The sequence below is a fragment of the Desmodus rotundus genome, chromosome 6 (assembly GCF_022682495.2).
Source record: "Desmodus rotundus isolate HL8 chromosome 6, HLdesRot8A.1, whole genome shotgun sequence".
Lineage (NCBI taxonomy): Eukaryota > Metazoa > Chordata > Mammalia > Chiroptera > Phyllostomidae > Desmodus > Desmodus rotundus.
The window spans coordinates 96,637,397-96,663,798 of NC_071392.1; the positions used below are offsets into that span (position 1 = coordinate 96,637,397).

Consider the following 26,402-nt stretch of genomic DNA (forward strand, 5'->3'; position numbering starts at 1 on the left):
ACTTTAGAGAAATGATGACTTGATTAAATGCAGCGTAGAAGCTTCCTATGAGAATCCGACAAAGTCACACACCATTTTCATCTGCGTCATAACGGGAACAGAGGTAATGAATAAGAGTCTAACAAGCACCACGGCACGTGCTTTATTATTATTATTTTATCTCACATCTTATCTTCAAAATGTCTCTCCTTGTTTTATGTGACCAACCTCAGCTCAGGCCTCCACAGACATCTGGGTTCTTCAGCTCAGATCTTTCCCGTTTCTCTCGCAGCCAGGTCACCTCGTTCTTGAACCCCTATAAGCCCTACAGACGTGGCCTCCACCTGCACAGCCTTGTCACTGGGACGCTCTTGAGATCAAACCCCGCCTACTTTGCAGGTGAAGCTCACCAGCCCAAGTCTGCACAGCCTGGCTCTTGGGCAGGTCTCCCAGAACATGACCTGACCACAGCCCCCTGTGGGTCCCACAGGTGTGTGCCCGGCACTGGCTCCACCCCACACCCAGGGATCCTGTCCTTCCCAAAGTCTCCCCTTACCACGTTGACCCTACCTGGCATGCTCCCCTTGGGGTTTCCTACTCACATCTCAGTGAACCCCACGTGTCGGGGTTTCACTTACTTTCGACTGAGAGCTCCTGCAGCACTTGTTGGCAGGTCTGGAGCGGGCGGGGCTGAGGACACGCACAGCTAACACGTCCCCAGCAGACGCCATCCTGGACCACACACGCTGCACTGTGTCCCTGGTCCCGGGGCCCCTGCTGGAGGGCCATTTCACACCCTCACTCGCACCAGGGGACCTTGTTCTAGCAGTGGGCCTGGCTCCACACACTCCTAAACTCCTCACGCCTTTTCCACCCCAGAGACCAAGACCAGGGCCTCATGTCCTGATATCTCACATCCTGGGTACTAACCTGCACTTTTTCACTGGTTGATGATGTATACCCTCTTCCCTTCCAACATTCATGCTCCCCCTCTAGAAATCTCCTTGGAGAAGCACAAAGAGAGGAACCGTCTCTGACCTTCAACCAGCTGGCTTCTCTCTCCGACTGCCTGGAGCCACTCGCTGTCCCGCCCGCAGTTTAAGACATGGTTTCAGTCCTCTGGTCACAGCTGTCCTTTCTCTTTCTTCTCCTACAGTCTGTGTATCAAAGGCTGCTCTACCAAACCGCATTTTTGGTGTAACAAAGAAGCCACCGCGCCACTGTTTTACACTAACCCAAAGCAACCCGGGGCTCGGGACCAGGCTAGGACGACCAGCGCTGACACAACGAGGCAGTGTAATTCCAGCCTAGAGCGAAGCAGCTCAGCATGTGCTCACACTGCGCACCCTCACCGTGAGTAAATTTATTATTCCCTTTAGGGTTCTCAGAGCAGTGAAAACATCACTACCCTCCTGGACCTCTGCCTCTTCAGGGACCCATGGATGGAACTGTAAGTCTAGCAGGTAAATAATTAACTTTACCTCTTTATAAATAAGTTAACATTGAACTCTCTGTGTCTTCCCCAGGTCGGTAAAGCCCCCCTGGAGCGCCGACCCCTCATGGGCTGATGAGCCCGTCTGTGCAGACACGCACACGCGTGCCAGCGTCACTGAAGGACGGGGCGTGCCACGTGCAGGCTCTGGTCGGAAGACAAGGCTCGCTGCCTCTTTTTTTATAAACATCTTAAAAAATATACATCTCTCCCACAGCTCCGCATACCTCCTGTCTCCCACTTTATAATGGAAACAATGCAGCCTTTTCAGGGTCCCCCTCATGTGTGAGCACGAACGCCCACTGCACCGCCCCCTCAGTGAGGCCTACAAACCAGGTGTCTCAAAACCGAGCAGCTGAAACACAGAGAACATCTGTGCCGTGGCTGTGGTCACTGCAGGCCCCTCCTGTTATTTCTGAGCTCTCACTACTTGTTCTCTGTAGGCTCCTGTCTGGTCCCCACTGCGGCCGCCTCTGCTGTGCCTTCCTGTCATTCTGGTGTGCGATGGGTCAAGTGTATCAATGTGCAAAGAAGTGTAATGAGTGAAGAGAACATGACTTTGTGCGCCCTGCAGTTCTGCCAAGTGTCTGCTCCGCAGCTGTGCCACTGAAGCCACCCCCAGCTAAGTACGGGGCACTGCACGCCCCAGGGAGCCCTGCTGCCCTTCAAAAACGGACAGACTACATCGACTGTGTCACACTCAGAAAAAGTGAAGCAGAGTTTTTCTTAAACTTAAATATTACAGTAAACTTCAAAAAAATATTTAAAAGTAATAATTAAGCTTATTTTTTGTTGTTAAGTTCCTTTTTTTATAAAACCAGAATTTCATGTGGTGAAAAAGATTAGAGATCCCTGTTAAGGGTGAATGTGAGTTGTTCTTACCTGAGAGTAACGAACTTGGTTCATGGAAGCTTGTGAAATGTTTCTCTAATCAGAGATGTCAGTTCCAAAGCAAACGATCAAAGGAACAGAAGGGTGCTGTGAGGATGCCCACCGCGTCTCTGTCCGGCCAGCACTGGGTGGGCGGATGCCTGCCCTCTCTCTGCGGGCAGTGCGTTTCCACTCTGGTGTGAATCGCCTGGACGCCGCGGCCCCAGGCTGGCTGGCCCAGAGTGGGCAGCAGCTCCACTAAACCACATCAGCAAAACCTTGAAAGGATTAATCACCAATTGCAATACTACCCAATTTACATGAATTGACCAGTGTTTCCATCCAAGAAGAGTTGCTGATATTCATTGTCTGTCCTCGGGATTTTACTGGAAGAACTTTACGCCTGAAATGTGATTGAAATAAGTGCCAGAAAGGACTGTATGTCAAGAATGAATACTGCTCCTTAATTCTTTGAATTTTAATTTAAAATACAGGTTCAGACACTAGAAGATTTGTGTTTGCTTGTCTCTAACCATTTCCAATTCCCAGGGTACACTTAGTAAAGTGTATCTGTACCTAAATATTGGTATCTTTAATGATGCTTTCCAATGCCCCTCCCATTACAGAGATATTTTGCATTTCTAATTTGCTTGGTACACAGGCAACCAATGTGCATAATTGCACTGCAAATGGAAGCATGCTTGCTACATTAGTGAAATTAGAATTCAGTGAAGGTTATAAAAATATTAAACTTAATATCGTATTACAGGAAGCCTAAGTATTTTTGATGGGCCCATAATTTTACCACTTCACCTGCTGTATCTGCTGGCAAACATGGTTTGGAATATTAATGGAAAACTCCCTCATTATTCAACCGCAGTATTAAAAAAAAAATGGTCCACAACCACTAACAGCTTACCACAAAGACATTTTCAGAAATTATCTACCTTAAAAATATTTTCCAACTAGACAGTTCAGAAAATAGATTTAATTTTGTAAAGCTAGAACAAATGGGGAGACCTCCCACTGTTTCAAACAACTCATTAATTCCAAGAGTTCTGTTTTCCTTGCATTTAAAGTCTCAGGGGGAAGAAAACCAAATCTCCTTTTCTCCGCTCTCCATTTACGTGTGCCGATTTTGCTGAGGTCCAGACCTGACTGACTCAAAACTGTCTCTGGTAGACATGTGTATCAGGTGCAAGGCCAAAACCACGGCCTTGCAGTCCACCTGCTGGAAGCGGAAGCACCCACACCCCTCCCACGCAGAGCCTCACCTGGGGGCCCAGAAGGAACTCCTGGTGGAAGGAGGGGAGATGAACCCCTCAGTAAAGAACAAGGAAGAACTCAAATCACGGACCAGCTCCAAAACACTGAAGTTTATAAAACACAGGAGTTGTTGTTGTTGTTTTTTAAGAAACCAGTAAGTGATGTGCCGTCTTCTGAAGAAAATCGCATGAAAGGTCAGAATCTGGACTTTTGACAAAAAAATAAATGTAAGAGTTTCACAGTGTAGGTCTTCAAAGACAGACATCTGACAGCTAGAAGTTCTCACTCTCGAGTCACAGCCTCAGTCCCTCCGGTTAGCTCCCGTAGTCGATGGGTGGGTACCATCCCCCCACCATTCCCCCTCCCTTCTCTTTCTCTCCGGCCCCTCGCCTCTCCACAATGATGCACAACCTTCCCTAACAGCTGTGCACCCGGAGGGGGTTCAGAAATTGGAGAAACAGCGTACGAGTCCTGTCCTCTGCAGGCAGGTGGGGGTGGCTGTGTGTCATGGGGAGCACCATGCTGGTAGCTTCTGAGGTTGATCTCATGGCCACCTTTCCATAGATTATATCTGAAAATTTACTAGCGGCTTTGCACTATAAAACAAATGTAGAATATAGAAAGAAAAAAAACAGATTTCTTCTTAAAATTAGAAAAAGTCCATAAATTACTGAAATGTACGCAACTAGTGTATTTCTGAAAAGGCAGTTCAAATACGTACACTCCACCTCCCACAACAAACTAGCCAGTTCATGTCAAAGCTGGCGGAAGCCCTCCTCTGTAACAGGCCTCCAGCTAACGGAGCATGGCAAACATTCTAGGAGGCCGATACCACTCTCCCGGTTACAGATGAGAAAACTACAGCCTAGAAAGGTTGATAGATTGGTCAAAGATCAGCCAGCAAGTTAAACAGCAGAGCTGGGCTTCCTGGTCAGGTTTCTGGTGACGCCGAATCTGGTGACCTTTGAGTTGAGTGGGTGAGACCACGCTTGGCCACAAGCGCACCTGGGAAGAAGGGAAGGCTGGTCTTTGGACAATCTGCACGGCTGGCCTCCTGAGGACGGTCGCTTTCCCAAAGAAACCAGGTATACTGCGTGTTCGCCAAGATGGCATCCTGTAACTGCATTTAGGAGGACCACTGGAAAAGTGCAGTGCTTTTCACCCCAAGATATGAACATCTAATAAATGACACAGTGAAACCGCAGCACATGGGGGCTGGCTTCCTGTGCCTACGGGCGAGGCTGTCCTGGAACTGCAAAGACATCTGGCCTCTCCCATGTGCATCTTGAGCACTTAAGTGAACACACACCGAATAAAAGCTAAGGAACCCTTGTCCACATGCAAACATCTCCTGTCTCATCTAGGAGGAAGGCCCGTAGACACATAGGTATTTTATGACTCAACTGCTTTTCCCCAAGTCCAATCCGTGCCGAGAGCCAGGGGCACTCTTGGTGTCTGGTATTTGTAAGCGGAGCCTTTCCCTAACACTGCTGAGGCAGCTTAGAGCCACTGGATCAGGAGCTAGAACACCTGGCTTCTAACATCAACTCTGCCACTCATCATCCAGGGACTCCAGATGACCACGCCTACTCTCTGGACCTTCCGTTTTCATCTGCCCCAAGAGGCCACACCCACAGTGTCTTGGTCTTCCTTCAGTAGGTAATCATAAATCAAAATAAATGCCCAGGGTTAGTTATTACTTTAAAAAGCATTTCTGTGATGGAGAGGGATAGATCTTTCTAGAACACACACTTAGAACATCAGAAAGCACAACTACACTGTACAACTGCCTGTTGAGATCATTTTATCCAGAAAGCCATGTTGCTGCTCCCATATTTACTGGGAAAATTGGTCCTTCTCATCTGCTGACAACCTTTGCTCAAATGTGCTATGGGCAAGGAAGTTGAGGGGCCAACAGAAGAAGGGAATGAAAGATGAGGCTGCCCTTTATTTCAACAGAAAAATGGAAACCCATGTGGGTTTTTGTTTATTTATTTTTAAAGATTTTATTTATATTTTTTAGAGAGAGGGGAAGGGAGGGAGAAGGAGAGAAACATCAATGTGTGGTTGCCTCTCGCATGCCCCCCAAGGGGACCTGGCCAGCAACCCAGGTATGTGCCCTGACTGGGAATAGAACCAGTGACCCTTTGGTTTGCAGGTCAGCACTCAATCCACTAAGCCACACCAGCCAGGGCACCATGTGGTTTTTAAACCTATGGAACTGAAGGGCAGAGAAGTGCTGACAGCCCGGGCCCCTCCCTTCGGTCTTGCACCGCACTCCCAGTCCTGCTCAAAGAGCCTAGCCTTCAGAGCCAGGCAGAGTAACCCACATCCTGAGATCCCAAGTCTGTTTCTTGAGCCCACTGCCGCCGGTACCCTCCTTAGTGTGGTGGAGTAACAGTGCCCTCCTCCCAGGGCAGACAGCAAAAATTACAGGAGAGAATATATATACTGGCCCAGCACGCTGGAGACCCTCAGTAATTACGGGCTCCTAACCTCGCCTAGATAAATCAATTCAAGAGTCCAGATCAGATCTCACAGCCTCAGAGAGAAGCACAAAGGGGGACAGCTGGTGTAGGTGTGCCATAACGAAAAAGACCAACAAATGCAGAGAACGAGAGTTTGCAGAGCGATCAGATAATGAAACACCTCCTATCCTTCCAAAGAAGTGAGTCATTTTCTTTTAGGTGTCAAGTGAATAGCCAAATGTATCACAATCAAAATCTGTCATGGAAAAAGCCAGCCAGGTACCCATTTCGAATGAGTAGTAGCTTCTAATGATACAGAACCCACTGTGACAAAGTCTCCTGATACTTAAGGGGTAAACACACGCCCCCATAGCTCCTTCACAAACACAAAAGCATTCTTGGACCCAGAAGTTCTAATAAGCTAAAAGTTTATTCCATTTCTAAAATACATTAAACTCAAACCCATCACTTATATCTCCTTAATTCTGAAATCCAATTCTCAATTTGGGCACTTTACCAGCATCTTTTCAGAAGTTTGACTTTGGAAACTACATGCACTCTCAGACAGAAGGGGAAAAACCCATCAGACATTCACAAAACTCACACCCTTGAATATATTCCAATTTCCTCAGCCCTCATCTCCCTTAGCTTTTCACGAGCAGTGAAGTGCAGTTACCAATCATTGGAAATGACATGAGCTTAATGTCAGAAATCATTTAGCTTAAATAAGAAAATAACTCCATTTAGTTTTCTCCCACAAAGTAAAATTAAGTTTGTTTAGCTCTTTTTTATTTATTGCCAAAGGGGAGATTTAATTTCAAGGGAGTGAAAACCAAACTGATTCTGAAGTCTGAAGTTACCACTTTAATTTTGCTCTAACCACTGAGGCACAAAGGCTATGAGCATCAAGCCAAAGAAGCACGAACTATGGAAAACAACAGGTGAGAGCGGGGCCCACTAAGCAAGGAGGGCTGGGGAGAGAAGTCTACCATCCTGTTTTGCTACATCGCAAACAGAAGCTTTAAGAAATCCCACTGGCTCCTGGGGCCTCTGTAGCCTACCCTTCCAGCCTCCAGCCTCAGGACTTACCAGATACGTTAATCGCGGCTCCTGCGTCGATGATCCCACTGTTGGGCCTCACGCAGTACCTACGTGGTGCTGTGGTCTTCACTTTGAAACACACATTTCGGTCTGTCGGGTTGCCAAGCTTCAGGTTGGTGGTAACAACATCAGTGAAGGGACCTACGGTATGAGAGACAGAGACTGACTGGGGAACCTGGTGAGGGGAGTTTGTAGGACTGACGTACAGCCTGCGGCTGGGTGGAATATGGGCCTTGGTTAAGAGAGGACTCAAAGCCCAAAGCGCTCTCACCACCGGAAGTAACAGAGACGAGCTGAGGCTGGCACACTAGCAGCAAAGGCTGAAACTGGCCGCGTCCCCGCCACACCACCGGGCACCGAGCAGGAGTTTCATCTCACATGCCCCACAGCTGAAGGGTTACGGGTTACAGACAAGGGAGCAGGGCCTCGGGGAGCTTGTTACGGGTCTGTGCGTCCAGACTAGTAGTGGCCGCCAGGCTCTGACTCCAAGGCCAGTCCTTAGCCTGTGCTGAACGACGACATCCACAACGACAAGAGGAAAGCTAACGGGGAGAGTGCACAGGGCCAGACCTGGGTGTGTAATGGCGACCGATGGCAGAGTGTGCGCGGACAGCGGCAGATGTAAGAAAGGCTTTGTGGTGTTAATGGTCTGCACACACGGAACCCCCAACAACATACTGTTATTGCCAGAAGAGTTAATAACATCTTAGGCTACCAAGCATTCGCAGTCCTGCCGGGCAGCCCACACCTGAAACGTCACATGCAGTTTTAACCACCCAGGCTGCTGGGAAGATTGAAACAGAGCTCAGTGCCCTCAGGGTATATTTTATTATTATTTATTCATTTTCTACTTTATTAGATTTTTTAATTAAAAAAGTAAAACATGCTTCTTACAACAAACCAAACAATAAAAGATGTATAAAGAGGAAGTTAATAAGCTCTCCCTTGCCCCCTGAGGTAACAATATGGGGGATTTTCCACACTGTCTGGGCTCACACGCACAGGGGGTACATGCATGTGTGCGCGGGGGGCCGGGGGCGCTGACAAAACAGGACCTCACTGTTCACAACACTCTGAAACCTGCTTTTTCCCCGCTTCCCAATCTACTGCGAACACTCGACCACTGGGTTCATTAAGGAGTCAGGTGGGAAGTGTGAACTACAAGACCTCTTAGGTCCTTTTCAAATTTCTATCTTTTCACTGTGTCAATCAATGAGACCTTGTTTTCCAGAAGCTCTTTACATTTACAAGGAAGGAGGAGGAGGGGTGGTAAGGTGTGTGTGGGTGTGTTCACCAACTAAAAATTACATAGTGCTGCTTCACCGCATGCTCCCTAGGAAACCCGGCCGATGTAGACATCGAATCCATAACCTGAACACTTTTCAATGAGACTCTTAAAGCCCCCGAGGACAAGGGTGGTACTTTCCGGGTTCCTGTATCTCTGGTGCTGTACATGGCATCTAGGAAAGGGGTGTGTGTGCGTGTGTGTGTGTGTGTGTGTCTATACGGAGACAGATATACACAGAGATGCATGCACCAAGGAGGAAACTACCTCATAGATTACCACTGGCTAAATTAAAATCTCAGGCTGCTCTCTCTCCTCCAGAGGTGCTCAGGTGATGAAAAATCAATGTGATATGGGTTTAACTTAAATATAAATTAAGAAATCAATAATGGTAGAAAGGACAAACGAAAAAGAAGCTCCATTCCAAAATCAAATGAATGAGTGTAAACCACTAGGAAGCTGACTTTGAAGCCGTGACTTTGTTCCAATGTGACTGATGTGCATATTAGGGGCAATCTGGGCACAAGACAAGTCTCAGGTCTGCTCATGTGCGTCTGTCTACCAGAAACACCAGGTGGACCCAGAAAACCGCTGGGCCGTGCCGCACAGAAACGCACACCTCTGGTTTTCCCTGTGGGTCAGGGCCACACCCGCCGCACCTGGCGTTCTCACACTCCCTTCTATTGCAGGTGACCCTCCTCCTGCTTCTCACGCGCACTTCCACAGGCAAAGATCAGGTCTTCTGAGGTGGATCAAGTGCCAGGCTCAACTGTAGTGTTTGTGTATTTCCTACCCATATAATGTGTGCAAAATTGTGCTACTGCTTTTATTGGTTTCCCGTCTTTGTGTGTGTGCGCACGCGTCCAACAAAGTTTAAGCATGCATGTATGTAGTATGTATGTATGTGAGGGAAAGGGAGAACGCGAGGAAGAGAAGCACAGAGGTAAGAGTGAAGCAACAACTGGTTGCCTCTTGTACGCGCCTGACTGGGGCCCAGACCCCCCACGCAGGCACATGCCCTGTCCAGGAACTGAGCCAGCGACCTCTCACTTTGTGGACAATGCCCAACCACACCAGTCAGGGCCAAAGTTTCTCAGTGCACCGAACTTCATTTCCTCCTCTAAGTCCTGTGGGTTTTATGCGCTGTTTTATACAGAATGATCATTTTTAGGAATGCATATGTCACATTAAAACGGAACCAACTATATCAGTGGATCATCTGTTGTTTGGGGGTTACGTGCTGAAACCTATTCTCACTTCGTGAGCAACGATACCTTCAAGAATGAAATGCCTAAAAAGTAGTTGTCAGTTTACCTTTCCAGTAAGTCCTGCCTTTGGTCCTCCTTGTGGGAGCTGGTTGGGAGCCTTGAGAGGGAGGCACTGCGTAGGTGCGGTTGTGGCCAGATGTGGGGAAAGGTGGAGCCTTTGGTAGTGCATCACCTACTGACTCCAGCACAAACCACCCTTTCTCTATACCCTGCGTCCTCCCCTCATTGAGAACTACAAGTTTACACAAGAGGGCAGGTACCCTGTGTCCCAAGAGGATTCTCAGCCACCATGAGGGAAAGCCAGATGCTGACCACACTTCCTCCTGGGGTCACATTCCTCGCACCAAAGGAGAAACAGGACGCCTGGTGCTGAGGCAGGGTTTGGGGGGTACAGCCACCCTGCCGCACCCTCCAGGCACGCAGCCCGTCTCTGCACGAAGAGGGAGAAAGGCTGGCTCCCGCAGAGCCTTGGCTGCTTTGGGTGGAGATCACAGCAGCAGCAGAGAGAGAACACACAACTCTAGTTTTCAGGGGTCAAACACAGAGACACACTCATCCAAACAACACACACCCCACAGACACCATCACCACCTGCACGACACTCCCTGGTCCTCACGTACAAACCACCCGTCACAAGAACTCTACGTAGGCCTTGCTCCTGGTCAAAGAGCCCCACGACGCTGCGGAAAGAAACAGACAAAAATGTGTGTCTTTTACACAGACTCACCTAGAAAGGGGTGGGCTTTCAGATATAAAGCCTGGGGATAAAGGAGGTACTCACCGACAATGTGAAGATTTATAAACTATCGGGTCTTCAAGCTTTCCCAACGTAAGCTTGAAGTTACTAGTTTCAACAAAATTCCGCCTCAAGAACATGGAAGCATCTTCAGATCAAAATGCCAACAATTTAAAATTACCCACAAACATTAAAAAAACCCAATAAACCAGATTTCTCTGGGTCTGAAGTATAGCAAGGGCACGACACAGGGATGCCAGCAAGAGTGGCCTCTGATGAAACTGAGAATACTGGTTTCCAGCTCGGTCTCCAGCGTCTCTTCCTCCCACCACACCTCATGAAGCTGGGGAAGCCTGAATTTTTAAAATACAGGCAAGTCCTTAACATCATAGATAGGTCCTGCGACTTTAAGAAAAATGACATGTAAAGAAACCAATTTTGCCACAGGCTAATTGATATAAACAAAAGGTCAGTTCCTATGGCATCTCATCAGCATTATAGTGAAACTACCTTGAACAAAACGACATTAACTGAGGAGCTGCTGTATCTGTTTATCCCTTAACATTGACCTTTTCTTCCAGGTACTCCATAAAAAAGGAAACCAAATTTAACTGTAAAGACTAAGCTGTTTTTGGAAACTCCCCCAGTTAATCTATTATACAGCAATCTAAATACTGTTTCAACCTACATGAATCACATAAAAAGTAATCTAAATTATTAGAAGACAATATTTATAGTAATAAGCAAGAAAAAATAAATATCCCCGATTTCTCCTGAACAATCAATCATGGACCTTTAAGTATTAAGGATTTCTTGGGCTTTCATTGGTTTTAATTTGTAAAAATCTGGAGGGAAATATACTGAAAATACAGTATATTTCACGCAGGGTCCGGCAGAAGTAACGCCTGCGTGAGTGTGGCTGGCAGGGTCACAATATGGATGTAATAATTCAGTTTTAATTTGAACACTTCACCTAAAACATTATGCTGTGCTTGAGTGTGACATTGTTATGTTACAGAATTGCATGCTTATGATTTTGTGATGAAAGATTTTGTGATTAAAAAGGATTTTATTTGTACCAGACCCTATATATGCAAGTGAATGTGACTGACAAAACAGCAAAGTCTCATGAGTAAAAATCAAGACATTTTATAAAAACAGGCCCACCCTTCTCTCCCCACCCCTGGCAATTTACTCTAAGACTTTTATTGAAAATAAATTCTATTCAATTTGAGTAATTATAGGAAATAAACCATGTTAGTCTTCTCCTTTTCCCCTGTATTAATGAAGTAGAATATACAAAAACCTCAATAAAAATGATGTAAGGGCTTATGAGCATCATTCAGACTTTTACTAGTCACTTTCATTCCATAAAACTGCCATTTCCATTAAAGCATTGTGTAAAAAATGGGGTTTTACTATACCAACATGCATATTTATCACCAGTGAATTTAAACAGTGCTTATAAAGTGCAGAGTCAATTTTACAAGTGAAATCTCCTTCTAAAGTTAGACTTTTTTTCTTTTAATAGATGAAAAGATGATTAGGTATCTCTAGAACCACAGGACATACTTTTAATAATTTTTCTTTCTAATCTTCTATTCTGATTTCAGGTGTTTATATAAAATTAGGAACTAAGCATCTAAAATGTGAAACGGGAGGTCAAAAAATGAAGCAACGTGATTCTGGAAGGAATTTGGACTACTATATAAATTTTATATTTTCTGCCTTTGAACAACTGGCCCAATGTTCACTATGGCCTGCATGACGCGTACACCCCCGTGAAGCATTCCTGTGAGCCAGATGCTCGTGAACACCATCAACTACCTCGAGGGTGAATTCCTCGACATAGTCTAAAAGATATTCAGACAATGCTGCGCAGAGCACAAGCCACAGCGGGCCCTCCAGCGGCACTGCTGGGTCACAGCGCTGACAGATGCCCAAGCACTGGGCTCTCGTTTGTGTCAGCTGGCCTACGGTAACACTGGTCACTATACATCATTTTTCTTCAAGTCACAAAACCTTTCGACTTACTGTATTTCCTAAGCCTAACCCAGGCTTATCATTTTAAAGTATTTTAAGACAGTACAGAGATCTAGAATGAAACTTAGAAAGCAAATACAATGCCAGCACAAATATGCACAGCATTAATAACGAAAAGAGAAACAGTCCATTTCTCAGTCTTACAAAAATGGAGACTTAGAGTTACAAAGTGCTGGCTTAAAGGTCAGGAAGAAGGTGACAATCCAGCAAACTTCTCAAGAGTTCAGGTTCCAGGTAGTGACAAGTTCATTGAAAATGGCTGGATAAACTTATCAACCAGAAAACATGAGAGCGATGTGTGGAAAAAGCATTCCATCAGATCTTTCAATGTTTTACCGATCTATGCATGGGGAAATACTTCTCTGTAATCATTCATTCAGAGACCCATGCAAGAAAAGACTATGACAAAGCTCTTGGGTTCAGGTCCCCAAACTGTAAAAGGCACTAGTGAAAACTCCAAGTGAATGCAAAACTCAGTCTTGGCCTTATCACCTGTGTGCCCTCAAGCATATCACATCACATCTGTACACAGCAGAACAGAACTTTGAGAGACTTGCAGCCAAGATGGAGGTACAGGCAGATACACTGTGCCTCCTCCCACAACCAAAAGGAAAACACAAAATTTAAAACCAAAAAATAACCAGAACTGCCATAAAATAGAACTGTATGGAAGTCCAACCACTAAGGAGTTAAACATTCATCCAGACTGGTAGGAGTGGCAGAGATGGGCAGCCTGGGCAAGAGAACATGCAGCAAGGCGGTGGCTGGTGGAGAGGGCGGTCCCACATTCGAGTGCGGATAACCGAGAGGAACAACTGGGGAGCCAGACAGACCCAGAAACCCAGGGTTCCAGTGCAGGAAAATAAAGCCTCAAACCTCTCTGATTGAAAAACCCTGTGAGGTTTGCAGAGGCAGGAGAAACTCCCAGCCTCACAGGAGAGTTCACTGGGGAGACCCACAGGGTCCTAGAACTTACACAAAACCACCCACTCGGGAATTAGCACAAGAAGGGACCAATTTGCTTGTGGGTATAGGGGGAAGTGACTGAAAGTTGGCGAAGTGCCAAGCAAGGCATTGTATCCTCAGACCCCTCTCCTAAGACAGAACCACAACCCAGAAATATGGGTTGCCCCACCCAAGTGAATACCTAAGGCTCCGCCCCTTACTACCTAAAGGGCACAGAGACAAAAAAAGTATGGCCCAAATGAAAGAACAGATCAAAGCTCCAAAATAGAACTAAGCAATGAAGAGATAGCCAACTCATCAGATGCAGAGTTCAAAACACTGGTAATCAGGATACTCACCGAATGGTTGAGTATGGTCACAAAATAAAGGAAAAAGTGAAGGCTATGAAAAGTGAAATAAACGAAAATGTACAGGGAACCAACAGTGATGAGAAGGTAATCAGGACTCATATCAACGATTTGGACCAGAAGTAAGAAATAAACATTCAACCAGAACAGAATGATGAAACAAGATTTCAAAAAAATGAGGAGAGGCTTAGGAACCTCTGGGACAACTTTAAATGTTCCAACATCCAAATCATAGGGATGCCAGAGGAGAAGAAGAGCAAGAAATTGAAAACTTATTTGAAACAAAACAAAGGAGAACTTCCCCAGTCTGGAGAAGGAAATAGACTTTCAGGAAGTCCAGGGAGCTCAGAGAGTCCCAAAGAAGTTGGACCCAAGGAAGCACACACCAAGGCACATCATAATTACATTACCTAAGACTAACGATAAGGAGAGAATCTTAAAAGCCGCGCGAGAAAAAGAGACAGTTACCCACAAAGGAGTTCCCATAAGACTATCAGCTGATTTCTCAAAAGAAACCTTGTGAGCAAGAAGGTGCTGGAAAGTAGTATTCCAAGTCATGAAAGGCAAGGATCTACATCCAAGATCACTCTATCCAGCAAAGCTGTCATTTAGAATGGAAGGGCAGATAAAGTGCTTCTCAGACAAGGTAAAGCTAGAGGAGTTCATCATCATCAAGCCCTTATTATATGAAATGTTAAAGGGAAGTACCTAAGACAAAGATGATGATCAAAACTATGAACAGTAAAATGATAATAAACTCACAACTATCAACAACTGAACCTAAAACAAAAACAAAAACTAAGTAAACAAGTAGAACAGGAACAGAATCACAGAAATGGAGATCACATGGAGGGTAATCAGCTGCAAGGGAGAGCGGGGAGAATGGGGGAAAAGATACAGGGAATAAGAAGCATACATAAATGGTAGGTACAAAACAGACAGGGGGAGGTTAAGAAGAGTATGGGAAATGGAGAAGCCAAAGAACTTACATGTACGACCCATGGACATAAACTAAGGTGGGGGAATGACGGTAGGAGTGGGGTACAGGGCAGAGGAGAATAAAGGGGAGAAAATATGAGACAACTATAATAACATAATCAATAAAATATATTAAAAAATAAAAAATTTTAAAGAAAAAATAGAACAGAATCTTTTTTAAAGAATTTATTTATTTTTAGAGAGAGGGGAAGGGAAGGAGAAAGAGAGGGAGAGAAGCATCAATGTGTGGTTGCCTCTCAAACGCCCCCCCACCAGGGACCCGGCTGGCAACCCAGACACATGCCCTGACCGGGAATAGAACGAGTAACCATTTGGTTGGCAGCCCATGCTCAGTCCACTGAGCTACATCAGCCAGAGCATAACAGAATTTTTTTAAGGGTAAATATATAATTTAATTTTTACTCAACAATTCAACTGGAAAGATTATATATATTTATATACACACACCCACATATATGTATCTGTCCAGCAAAAGTCCAGCCACTGTTAATACAATGAGAACCATCTGCACGACAACCATGTAACCCGGCAGTCAAGGAGAGTGGACTGGCGTGAGCATGTGTGAACAATGACGACTTCACTGTACTGGTCAGTGGGGGGCAGTAGAACCATTGAGTGAGCATGTGTACTGTGTGGCCATCGCATTCAAAATGGCTGACTGAGTAGAGCAATGAATCTGCATCAAATTTTGCATTAAGCTTGAACATTCCTCCCCAGAAAGTATTTGGATGATTCAGAAGGCTGCAGCTATGGGCAACTGGTGACTGGCAGCTTCATCACGACAACGTACCGCTCATGCATCACGTCTCGTGCCGAGTTTTCTGGCGAAACATCAAATCATCCAGGTGACTCAGCCCCCTACAGCCCAGATTTGACACTCTGCAACTTCTGGCTTTTCCCAAAACTATAATCACCTTTGAAAGGGAAGAGATTTCAGACCATCAGTGAGATTCAGGAAAATATGCCAGGGCAGCTGATCACGAGTGGAACTGTGTGAGGTTCCAAGGTGCCTACTATGAAGGGGAGTGAGGTGTCATTGTCCTATGTACAGTGTTTCTTGTACCTTCTTCAATAAATGTCCCTATTTTGCATATTACCTGGCTGGATACTTTCTGAACAGACCACACACCCCCACTCACACACCCACACTCTCATGTGTATATATATATATATGAAACACAAAACCACAGAACTCCTAGAAGTTAACAAACAAAAAAATTTCTAAATAACCTTGAATTTGGTGATGGTTTTTCAGATACAACACCAAAGGTACACTCCATGAAAGAAATCATTGGTGAGCTCTACTTCATTAAAATTAAAAACATTTGCTCTACAATGGATACTATCAAGAAAATAAGAAGAAAAGCAAGAAGCCCTGACCAGTATGGCTCAGTGGGTTGGACACCATCCCGCAAAGTGAAGACTGGGGGCTCAGCTCCTGGTCCGGGCACACGCCTGGGGGTTGGGGTGCGTGCGAGTGGCGCCAAACCCGTGCTTCTCTCCAACACTGACGTTTCGCATCCTCTCTTCCTCCCTTTCCCTCTCTCTAAATATAAATAAAACCTAAGAAAAAAAAAGAAAAAGACAAGCAAGCCACAGACTGGGAGAAGATATATGCAAAAGACATATTTGGAAAAAGAAACCCACATGTGATAAAGGACTGTCATCTAAAATATACAAAGAACTCTTAAAACACAACAATAAAAAAAACCAATCAGCCTAATCTAAAACTGGGCCAGTGATCTGAAGAGACACCTCACCAGAGACACACAGATGGAAAGTAAAACACACAGATGGAAAATATACAAATAAAAGATGTGGAACATGTCATTAGGAAGCTGCAAATTATAACAGCAATGAAACAATAAAATACCAGTAAACACTTATTAGACAGAATAGCCAAAATCTGCCCTGGCTGGTGTGGCTCAGTGGATTGAGCGTTGAGCGCTGGCCTAGGAGAGGCAATAGGTCCATCTATTTGTCATACATTGATGTTTCTCCCCCTCCCTTCCCCCTCTCTCTAAAAATAAATAAATAAAATCTAAAAAAAAAAAGAATGGCCCAAATCTAAAACACTGAACATTAAACGCTGGCAAAGATGTGGAACAACAGGAGCGCTCGTTCACTGCTGATGGGCGTACAAAATGACACGGGCACTCTGGGAGACAGTTTGGCCGTTCCTTTAAAAAACAAACAAACAAACGAAAAAACCCGCTTACCATACAATCCAGCAATCAATCTCACTCCTTGGTATTTATTCACACGGCCAAAACTTGGAGGCAACCAAGATGTCCTTCAGTAGACAAATGGCCAAACCGTGGTCCATCCAAGGGGACGTCATTCAGTACTACAATGAGCTATCATGCTCAGACATGAGGAATCTTACATGCGTATTACTAAATTAAAGCAGCCAATCTGAAAAGGCTACATACTGTATGATTCCAATTACCTAACATTCTGGAAAAGGAAAAGATCAGTGGTTACCAGGGTTAAGGGGAAAGAAGGGATAAATAGACGGAGAGTGAGTCTATTCTGTACGATACCGTAACGGTGAATACATATTGCACATTTGTCAAACTCCACAGAGTGCACAACAGCAATGTTGAACCCTCATGTATACTAGGAACATTGGGTTACAGTGATGTGTCAGTGTGGGTTCATCAACTGTAGCAAACGTATCAGGCTCGTGCTAGATGCTGATAGTGAAGGGTCAGCATGTGTTGGGTACGGGGCCTATAAGACCTCTCTGTACCTTCTACTGGATCTTGCTATGAACCCTAAACTGCTCTAAACACCACCCCTCCTTTTTTTAAGAGGAAGAAAAAAGTATCAGGCCTTCATATTAATTCACTTTTGGTAGCACCCCCAACATTTCCGGTATTAAATATTATTGATATTTTCAAATATGCATGTATATAAATGAATAAATAAAATATGTAAATGAGGAAAATGCTTTCTTTTGCAAAGAGATTGCTTTCCTTTCCTTTTTCTAGAGTTCATGAAATTCTGGTGTTAGAAATATGTATTCTTCCTTTGTATTATGTCTCCTGATGCAGCTACAATACTCTGAAACTCAAATTGTGTGTTATCAAGTAAGTTATACATACCAATTTGATATATAATCTATCAGGTCTCAGCTTTCCACATATAAACTTAGTTATTAGCTCCACAACAGTTTTCTTTTTCACTGTGCATAAAAAGAGCTGTATTTTATACTCTTGCAAACACAATTTAGGTACAATATCTCTCCTTTCTTCAACCATTCCAAAAAACAAGTTACCGTATTTCACTTCAACCCTGGAAAGATTACCTCCTGGGAAGGGAAGAATCTGTCCCCAGAAGCCTAGGGCTGGTGATGGGCTTTGTTAAGACAGTAAAATCATGCTTGGGGTCTCAGTACAGTATCCTCTGTGCATGGGAAAACTACATTAAAATGGGGGGTAACGGACAGTATAAAGTAAAACCTCTTGGACATCTTACAAACGTCTTTCAAATCCACCCTTTGGCCACCTACTTTCATTCAGTGTGTCCTCCTGCTTCCTGCTTCTCCACTCATCTGCAATGCACCAACCCTCACATTATTTCTTTTCTTGTTTATGTAAGTCTTTGTCCTTCCAGAACATAAGCTCCATGAACAGAGACTTTTCTGTCCCTCTTGTTCACTACTGATAATCGGCATCCAGAACACTTCCAAACACAGAGCAGATGCTCAGTAAATTGGCTGAATGTATGACCGGCCCTGACGCACTTCTATCTATTTTGAGCCAAAGTTCCCTCTCCCTGCACGCATCCTCCTGCATGCACAACCAGGTGCTGGGTGAGTGGCCACTGATGCTGCCGTTGCTCCCTCTCCAGCATTATCACCCTTTTCATCTTCAGCACAGGACCGAGGAGCAACTCACATTCCATTTGTCCCCATCTAGAGCAAACTTCCATGTGAGACTTTTTCTGTCCCACTCACCCCTGGACGCCCTGAGCCTAGAACAGTGCAACTGGTCCATAACACAAGGCTCCACAAATGTGCACGTGTGAAAGAACCCCAGCCTCCCTGAGGGGCGGCTGGGCTCTGATTCTGGCACGCTTCCTGCAACGGTGCCTACTCCGTGCCCAAAGTCATGACGAATCCGTGCTGCTCATTACAGGCGGAAGGTAGTGAGAATGCTCACTTGTGTCAGCAATGCTTTTATCATTACTATGCTACCATAGCTTTGTTTAAAGTTGCCCCCTCTAAAAAATGGGAAAAGAAGTCATAGTAACAGATATTCAGAGAGGGCAAGCTCTTAAATAGCCATGAATTCAAGAGTAAGGACACTGGGAGGAGTTTTTTTTTAAATCTATTTTCTTGATTGAATTGTTAGCTCACACATTAAATCAATGCTTTAGAAACAAATAAAGCTTTGCAACCGATGTGTTTTTAATGGCAGACATTGGATTCCAGTATTTCAGCAGAAAGCCTAACTATGTAGCTCTTATTTTGAAATAACCACACATAAAGAACCCTCACAGAGATAGGACTTTCCTGAAGACATCTTGGACTGCAACATGTTCTAAATTAATGAAGTAACCTCCTTGATGTCCTCAGGAGACAGCTAGCAACTGAGAAGCATCACGCCCATTATTACAGCAAGAGAGACCAGCACCAAGAATGCTCACTAACGATGCCATTACAGGCGCACTGGAAGCCGGCCTGATTGAAGTGGACGATGCCGGCCTTGCAGACCGCTCTCCGGTGTGCCAGGCTCCTGACTCCTCTGAGCAGCAGGAAATAAAGCCTGGTCTGCCGCGTGCGTCGGAAAGTTGGTGTAAAGACCCCGCGGGTGAGAAAGCAGTATGGAAGATCTAAGATCAAACTCAGGAAAGCAACCCCAAAAAGGACACACCGCTGGACCACGAAGAACTTTAGCCAAGGAAACTGAAAGATACCTGTAGCTCATGTTAACAGATAAGACAATTATCATTCAGAATATATAGAGAACTTTGTTAATAATAAATGTGCTAAACCCCCAAAATGCCCTTTTTGTCAGTGAATTCACCTAGCATTCCTAATTTTTTTTTTTTTTCAAACAGTAAATTGCTTTAAAAAAATTGTGGGCTGGCCTTCCGGGCGGTTTCTGGGGGGTGCGCTCATGGGCACAGCTCTTCCTCCACATCTGATTCTTCCACTACTTGCTGGCATGCGTTTTTTTTAAATACACATAGCTGCTACATTTATATCTGCTGGTTTAAATTCTGTCGTATTTCACTTCCAGCCTTCTAGTGTGGCAAATCATGTTTTACTTTCAGTGAAGCATTGGTAATGGAGTAGCTGGTGGTAGCTAGGAAATAATCCTGTAACTGAGTTTGTACTCACTGCCTATGGATCACTCCTCATTTGTAATGTGACCCAAATGCAGCTTCAATTTCCAAATACCTTGACACAAAATAAAGGTTTTCATCATCAGGTACAAAAAAAAGGTGCTAAATCCTTATGAAGTACTATACAACGAAAAAGAAAGAACTACATCTATATTCAACAACAGATGAGTCTCACGAACACGCTAAGTGACATGTGCCACGGCACTGCATTAAATCAACAGAAACAACACAACAGCAACCGTTCACACTAGATTCCTGGTGGGCAGAAAAAGAGAGGGGCACGAAGGGGCAGACGTGGATGTCAGACAAGGCTTTAGGTCTCAGTGAAGTTTATTTACTAGAGAAAAATTTAAACAAGTATAACAAGTTACTAAGAGTTATTCTGAATTCAGGTGTTGTTTATTATATTATCTGTGTTTTTTGGTACTTAAATCTTTTCCATGTAAAAAGAGCTACCTGTACTACACATAAGACCCAAACAGTGCTCTTTCTAGGGAAGCTGCTCACCCAGAGTGCCTCATCCGCACAAAAGGCTGGCCCTGGACCGAGGGGCTGCTGGAGAACAAGGGGCCTGCACCGAGTGCGGAGCAGCAGTCTCCTTACTTCAGGACAAACACAAACCTAAAATTTTTACCGAATCTATTATAAGAACTTCGAAGACTAAAAACCTTTACCCACCTATAGATAAATACTATGACTATTTTTCTATAATGCAACATTTTTTCTAAATAGAAAAACAGCTACAAGTATTATGTAAGGACTAAAGTCTCACACATCCTGTCTACACCCAGCGGTGAAACAGATTATAGTGCACACCTGAAGGTTATTTTAAAATAATAGCATACCTGACTTGTATGAATTTTATATATCATTTCTAAAAGGATCTTAGACTATTTAATAAACTGAATGTTTTCCATGCACAATCTTTACCCCACTAACAAACATCTAGTCATTTTTCTCTATTTAGAAGACCAAAATTTGTGATTACAGCGAACATGAAAATAAACAATAAGATAAGCAATATTCCACTCCAAATAAAATCCCACCTAAATCGGAGAGTGGCAAAGCATGAGTCATTTTGTTCAGACGAAGCAGGAGCCAACACGGACGTCAGTGAGGGATATGAGTGATGAGGGAGAAAGAGGTCCCAATTTCTCAAGGTTGTAGTTGTGGTTTTAGCTTGACTGAGTTATAAATTAACAGTTTGAGCCAAGCACATAAAGTCGATATCAGTGGAGGCAAAAACTTCCCCCAAATGTCTGATCCTCAGTGGAGATGACAGAGAGCACAGGAAAACGCTCACACCAGCACCAGCGCATCCCAATGCGCAGCAGGCACACAGTGAGGCAAACCACGCACGGGATCCGCGCCTCCAGGGTGCAGCTTGAGTTTTCTATTTGTGAGCAAGGGGGACCGGCAGAATGGGGCTGGTCGGTCAGCATGTGATCGTCCTGGCTTCCCTTTCAGGGGAGAACCTACACAGCTACGCAGTGAGAGTCGTGACCAGCTAGGCCTGCAGCTCCTTAAGCCTATTCAACAGGGGCCCGGGAAGCATTTTTTACCTTCCCTACCTTCTCCTTCAGAAATCATACTCATTCCCCAAAGTTTTGCTCAAATGACTTCTCTTTTGAAAAGGCGTACCTAACCCCTCAGTCAGAAAAAACAGCCCCTTCTTGCCCCATGCTCTAACAACGGGCAGCTGACCAGCCCTCCTGCCTGACCTCGACCTGCAGGCGGACCACGCCTCCGGGTACACAGTGGCCAAACTGCACTCTCACCACGTCCCACCCCCTCGCCCAATCCCGCTGCTTCCCAACTCAGGAAAAGAAGCTGCCATTCACCAAAATGCTCGGCCACCAGCAGTTACCCTGGTCTTCTCCCTTCCTCTCCCGCCCCACACTTAACCAACAGCAAGTTCTGCTGGCTCCACCTCAGGAATCGAAGCACTTCTTATCACCTGCTCTCCACTGCCACCACGCTGGTCCCAGCCAGAGTCTCTGTCGCACTTGCCTGGATTACTGCTGTGCCTAGGGCTTCCACACACAGCGGCTCCCACCTCCCAGACCTCTCCCCACACCAGCCATGTTCTCTAAAAAACAAACCCCTACTCACAGTCCTCCATGGCTTCCCATCTCCCAGCAAGATCCACAGTCCTCCCTGCAGCCTGCTGGTCAGCAACACCCCTCCTTCCTCTCGGAGCCCACCCCTCCGTGTCACTCCATCACTCCACAGCGGGAACAACGACCTTGTTGTCCCTAGAATACACCAGGCTCACCACCATGTTGGGGCCTTGCACTTGCCTTTCCATCTGTCTGGACGGCTGTTCCCCCAAACGTGCGCATGACTTGCACACTCATTTTATATAGGGTCTCTCGGTTCAGAGGTCGCCTTCTCAGAGGCACGGCCCACCCAAGCACCCTCTTTAGGACATAACCCACTCTCAAGCAAGCCCCTTTACCCTGCAGCTCCCTTGTTCAGCACCCCTCAACTCTGCAGCACCTTGGTTCCATGCCCCTTTCGTTCAGTGCCCACCTTCCCCAGAGGGAAGGCCTCATCTCGGTGTGTCAGGTTTCAAGAAAGCACCTGGCACACCATAGGCACCCAGTCACGGACGAGCAAAGTGCCAGGTACTGCGCTGGGCCTCAAGCTGGGACACACCTGCTGCCCCTGCCCGGAACCCCAGGAAGACAGGAAACGGGCCTGGAGGGCCTTTCCGGGGCCCACCAGACCTAATGAGGACAAGTCTCTGGGGCTGGGGCTCTGGAATGATGTATCTTGACAAAACCATCAAATAGTAGTGGTAGCAGTGACCATTTAACAGTGCCAGGTCTGTTTGAAGCACTATACATGTGTCAACTCATGTAACCCCCCTAAAATGCCCCATGGTGGAGACTCGGAGGCACAGAGAAGGTAAATATTTGGTCCAAAGACATGGGACTTCCACATGGCAGATCCGAGATTCACACCCAAGCGGTTCGGCCCCAGAATTTACACCCTTAACCGCGGGGGTGGATACAGCCCTCAGTGCACTGAATAGTGGATGAAAGGTAACAGATGACATTCTCTGCAAACACAGGAGGGTGAACACACACCCACTCTGACTACAGGAAAGGCCTGGGGAGTGTGGTCAAAGTGCCAAGGGCCCTGAAAGGGGATGCCGTGTGGTCAGAGTAAAAGGGGATCAAGGGAGGCTAATGAAGCTGAGAAACGGGGCGGGGGGAGGATATCTTCTTATGCTTTTAAAAGCACACGCATAGTTTAAGTAAAGCTAAATTGTGAAAGCTACCTTAACCCTACCCAAGTCTGGCAACGAGCTCTACATGAGGAAGTGGAAGGAAAAACATTACAAGTGGTTCTAGGAAGGTAAGTGTGAGGAAGGATAACGGGCTTTCCTTTTTGGATCACGGGCTCTAGAAGAAGTCCTCGTTGCCTCCACCAGCATCCAGTGTGAACCAGAGGTTAAAAATACACATACACATAGTGTGTCTGTGTGTGTGTCTGAGTGTTTGTTACTCTAGACAGTTTGTAAATACTGCAGTTGTTTAGAAGAGAAAACATCAGCTGGGATTTTCCCCCTAGAGCATGGCCTGATTTTGAAAGGCTTTGATACAGCCTAAGAGTTTTGAGCACTAACCCGTAAGAACTAGGAAGTTAAGGAATATTTTAAAATAAAGAAATGACATGATCAAATCTCAATTTTCAAAGAATAACTCTGAAGACTGTACACAGGACAGTATGAAGGGGGAGGGAAGCAGCGAGGAGTTAGAGGCAGAAGGCTGGGAGGGGGCAACACTCTGGGCAGCAGAGGGCCTACACTCAGGACATGGTGGACAGAGGACAGGCAGCAAAGGGCATTGGAGATGGTGCTGACGACAACGGACGCAGCAGATGGGAGAGGAGTGGAAAAGGGATGTGAGTTCAGGATTTCTGGCTCACCCAATGGAGTGCCAGGGCCATTCCCAAGACATGGAAGACACATTTGATGGTAACAAGAAGGCCAGTTGCTACTGCAGAGTGGAGAACATTAAGCTTGTAGTGCTCTTGCAACAAGTAGGCGGGCAGGGGTGCGCACTAAGCAGGCAGGCGCGAGGGTCCAGACGTGGCAGTTTCTGTGCGCACTCAGAGCTGAAGGCAGGACCGATGAGACAACACACAGAGGAGCCTGGGACCCGTCAACAGCCAGTAAGATGATAAAGACATGGGCAGTTAGCCGGAAAAGTCAAAGCCAAGGGTCGTGGAGGGGTAAAGTCTCAGAATTGAAAGGAAAGTGACAACATAAACAAACACCTGAGATTCGCCGTTTAGAAAAATTTAGTTATTGCACGACGAAGACAGGGCATTTGCGTAAGTGGGGGAACAATCTGGAGGAACGTGATTTCTTTTCGGAAACGCAACACTTAAACATGTTTATAGGCACTGGGGAGGAATAAGTAGAAGAGAAACTCAAGGCACCAGACACAGAGTCTGACACACGGAGCAAGACGCCATGAATGATGGGAAGGTCTGAGTAAGGAACAGGGCGTGAGGACACGGTGCTGACTCTGAAGTCACAGGGGAGGAGGCATGAAAACGTAAGTCTGTAGGAGAGAGAAACATGGCCGGCACACAGCAGCAAAGTCTTCACATACTTTCTCTGTGAACTGCGCCGTGCCCACAGCAGGCCTGACCATCCTGCACCACGGCAAGCTCTCTCCTCCTCTTCTCCATGTGCTGGGGCCCAGACGCCATTAACTCCCTGAGCATCTGTCGTGTGCCATGCACTGTGCTAGGCGCTGGAGTCTGGGCATAGAAGACACAGTCCAAAAAAGGCAAAGGTCTTGTTGATTAATGGCGAAGGAAGCCACCCAATTCACTCACTACGATGAGTGGGGAGAGGCACAGGGGAGAGGCGCATCCCACGTGGAGAGTGTCAACAAAGTGACCTCAAAGAAGAGAAGCTGGGCTGAGCCTTGGCGTGGGAGGGAGCAGTTAAACAGGGGGAACGAACTCATCATCCTGAGTGCTCGAAACACTTATGCCAAAGTCCATGACCAGGAAGAACAAGAGGCTGGAGTGAGAGCATGAAAAAAGAGCAAGGGTGACAGGCACCCACGATTTTCTAGGTCTCGTTAAAGAGTTTAAACGTTATTCGTTTGGCACTGGGCAGACATTTAATGATTTTAATCAAGCAAGAGATAAGCTCAGATCTGCACATTTGAAAGTGCCATCAGCGTGGAGAGGAGGGCTCAGACAGGAAGACCAATTAAGAGGCCATCACAGTCATCAGGGGGAATGAGGCAGCCACAGAGGGGAAGCAAGAAAGAAGGGGCAGATCTGAATCACGGGCTCTCTGAGTTCATCAACTGTGTAGATGTGGGCAGCACTCAATGAGATACACGGAGGGAAAGGAGGTTTAGAGAAAAAAAGGAAAACGGGATGACAAGGGGTACGTTTGGGCCATGCTGCATTTGAAATACCTGTGGTCCTCCTGTATGTGGGCTTGGGTCGGGCCTGGGATCACCCCTAAGTGATGGCAAAGGCCAAGGGTACTGGCAGAAGAGCTCCACAAAGGGGAAAAAGGAAGACAGGGAAGCAGGGAAACTGGGAGAAAGACAGAGAGTAAGAAGAGGGGCAGAAGGGAAACCTGTAACCCTCCACACTACTAACAGGACTCCATGAGGAGTGGGCCAACGTGGTCACGAGAGAGCAGTGAGGGAGGGGAGGGGAAGAGTGTCGAGGAGCAGGATGGCAACAGGTGTCCGCACTACGGAGCACGTACAGGAGGTGAAGAACAGAAGCGTAGCAGCAGACGTGCTGACGAAGCTCAAGTTAAGCTCCCAGGCAACGACTCCAGGACCCAGTGGGGAGGGAGAACATGGGGATTAAGACTACTGTTGCCGGAATTTTGCTACATCAGCAGTAGCAAACACAACTGAGAAAGCGGTTATTCTTTTTTAAGGTGGAAGAGACAATGCTCAGAGTTTACCGAAAAGGACTGGTCGCCAAGCACTGTGCTCACATTAGGTATATAATGGAAAGAAGGAACAAATCTTGCTCTGAAAGGAAAAGACAACGAAGACATTTGTTTAAAAATAATGATGAAATAAAGTAGGAGGCCCACACGAACTGGCCCAGTTCTCCCTGGACTCCTCTGGGTGACTCTTCATGTTCTTCCACCTCTGCCCATTCTCTGAGCAAAATTAGAGGTCAGCCAGGCCCCCACCCCCACCCCCAGTCAGCTGTGACCC

At 46.0% G+C, this 26,402-nt stretch overlaps 1 protein-coding gene across 2 annotated transcripts in view; it reads right to left on the minus strand.

The window, feature by feature from the left end:
• Positions 1 to 26,402, minus strand: part of VAPB (VAMP associated protein B and C) — a 50,220-nt gene that overhangs the window by 13,521 nt on the left and 10,297 nt on the right. For both annotated transcript variants that reach the window (XM_024559394.3, XM_053926576.1), the window contains one exon: positions 7,165 to 7,317. In XM_024559394.3, coding sequence (XP_024415162.1) covers positions 7,165 to 7,317 — 153 coding nt within the window. The remainder of the gene's footprint in view (positions 1 to 7,164; positions 7,318 to 26,402) is intronic.